The sequence below is a fragment of the Gavialis gangeticus genome, unplaced genomic scaffold, assembly GCF_001723915.1.
Source record: "Gavialis gangeticus isolate Ggan-Ray unplaced genomic scaffold, GavGan_comp1, whole genome shotgun sequence".
In the NCBI taxonomy this organism is placed as follows: Eukaryota; Metazoa; Chordata; order Crocodylia; family Gavialidae; genus Gavialis; species Gavialis gangeticus.
In genome coordinates this window covers 15,747,427-15,748,914 of record NW_017729034.1, presented here as the reverse complement: position 1 = coordinate 15,748,914, position 1,488 = coordinate 15,747,427, and the positions used below count along the sequence as shown (strand labels likewise).

General features: G+C 51.7%; 1 protein-coding gene across 1 annotated transcript in view; it reads left to right on the top strand.

The window, feature by feature from the left end:
• The first annotated feature begins 1,035 nt into the window (after nt 1–1,035).
• Nucleotides 1,036–1,488, top strand: part of TRPV6 (transient receptor potential cation channel subfamily V member 6) — a 79,303-nt gene continuing 78,850 nt past the window's right edge. The window contains exon 1 of the mRNA XM_019527692.1: nt 1,036–1,394. Coding sequence (XP_019383237.1) covers nt 1,267–1,394 — 128 coding nt within the window. The 5' untranslated portion in view covers nt 1,036–1,266. The remainder of the gene's footprint in view (nt 1,395–1,488) is intronic.

Sequence of the window (1,488 nt, the reverse complement as noted above, 5' to 3'; positions counted from 1 at the left end):
GTACAGACCAGCCTCCTTGCTCCCTCTGTTTAGCAGGAGGCCTCTAATAAAACAAAACCAAAGTCAAATGCCACAGATTGTTCAGGGCACGAGGCTTTTTCTGTCTCCAGCACCCAGTAGGTTTAAATCTGGCCCAGTTGGCAGGGCAAATAAGTTTTGGAGCAGGTGGCTGAGAGGAGGGAGGGGACACCATGGTTCTTGGCATGGATGCCAATTTGAGATGACCAGATTTCCAAAGTCCCAACTAAGGGACACCTGTGGGATCAGCTGTCTTGGGACTCAGGAGGGGTGCATGGAAGGGGATGGGCAGCCAAAGGGAAGAGAACACATGAGCTTTGCCTACTCCACACCTCCCCTGCCACTCTGTGAATTTAATGGCACATGTCAAAGGTGCATGACCTCCCAGGCCTATTCTCAGGGGCTTGACTGAAGGCCTCAGGGGGGTAGGGCACAGAAAACCAGCATGCAGGAGGTCTTGAGTATGGGCTGGTTCTTGAGTGGCACCTGTATCAAGCCAGCCTGTTGCCAGAGCCCCCAGCCCATGTGGCCTGCAGCTTCTACAGCACGAGGAGAAGAATTACTGTGGCTCAGGGGTAGAATCCAAAGCCAAGGACAGTCTTGATTTTCAGAGACACATGTTGACCCACATCTCATCAAATGCACTTGCAGTGTGTCAAGAGATGAGCATCTGGGAGAAGATCCGCTTGAACCAGTTGCATTGTATGTATAAGCCAAACTTCCCATTCCCTCTCTTGACAATATTCTTTCCTCTTGTACAGGGGGAGAGAGAGAGAGAAGGAGAAGGAGGGAAAATGCCAAACAGCCACAAATAAGCGCTGGCAACCTTTGCTCTTGGTCTTAAAACTTTTCTCCAGCTCTAAGATGCCCACAACAATCTTTGTGCAGACTACAAGTGAGATTGCTCTGTGGACAATGTGAGTACCTGTGTGACTGCCAAACAAAGCTGTGTCTCTTTAAATAAGAAGGTAACTTGGAAGAGAGGGGTGTGTTCTCTCTCTCAGCAACTCGCGGGCAGGTTGTATCTGTCTCTGGAGCACCGCCAAAGTGCCTGCCGTACAACCATCCAGCCCTCTCCCAAACTGACATTTCTGCAGGAGCATCTGTCTCCCACTCAGATCGTCTTGTCCTACTGGCAGAACGGGGCAGGGGACAAAACCAACAAACATTTGCAAAGAAACAGCAAAGGGAGAAAGAGATGGAGCCGCAGGTCTGAGTTTCGGCTGAAGAGGGCAAAGCCGCAAGACAATGGGGATGTTCCTGCCTGGGAAGCACGGGCTGCTCCTCAGGCTCTGGAACTCTCTGTTGCGCAGCTTACAGGGCGAAAAGTCCTGGGCCAGGCGCCTGGATGAAATCAACCTGCTGCAGCAGAAAAGGTATGTCTTGGCCTGGCTGTTCCTTTGCCCTACCTTTTTTTACCCCACTCAATTTTATTGCATGTCAATCTCCCCCCCCCCCCCCCCCCCCCCC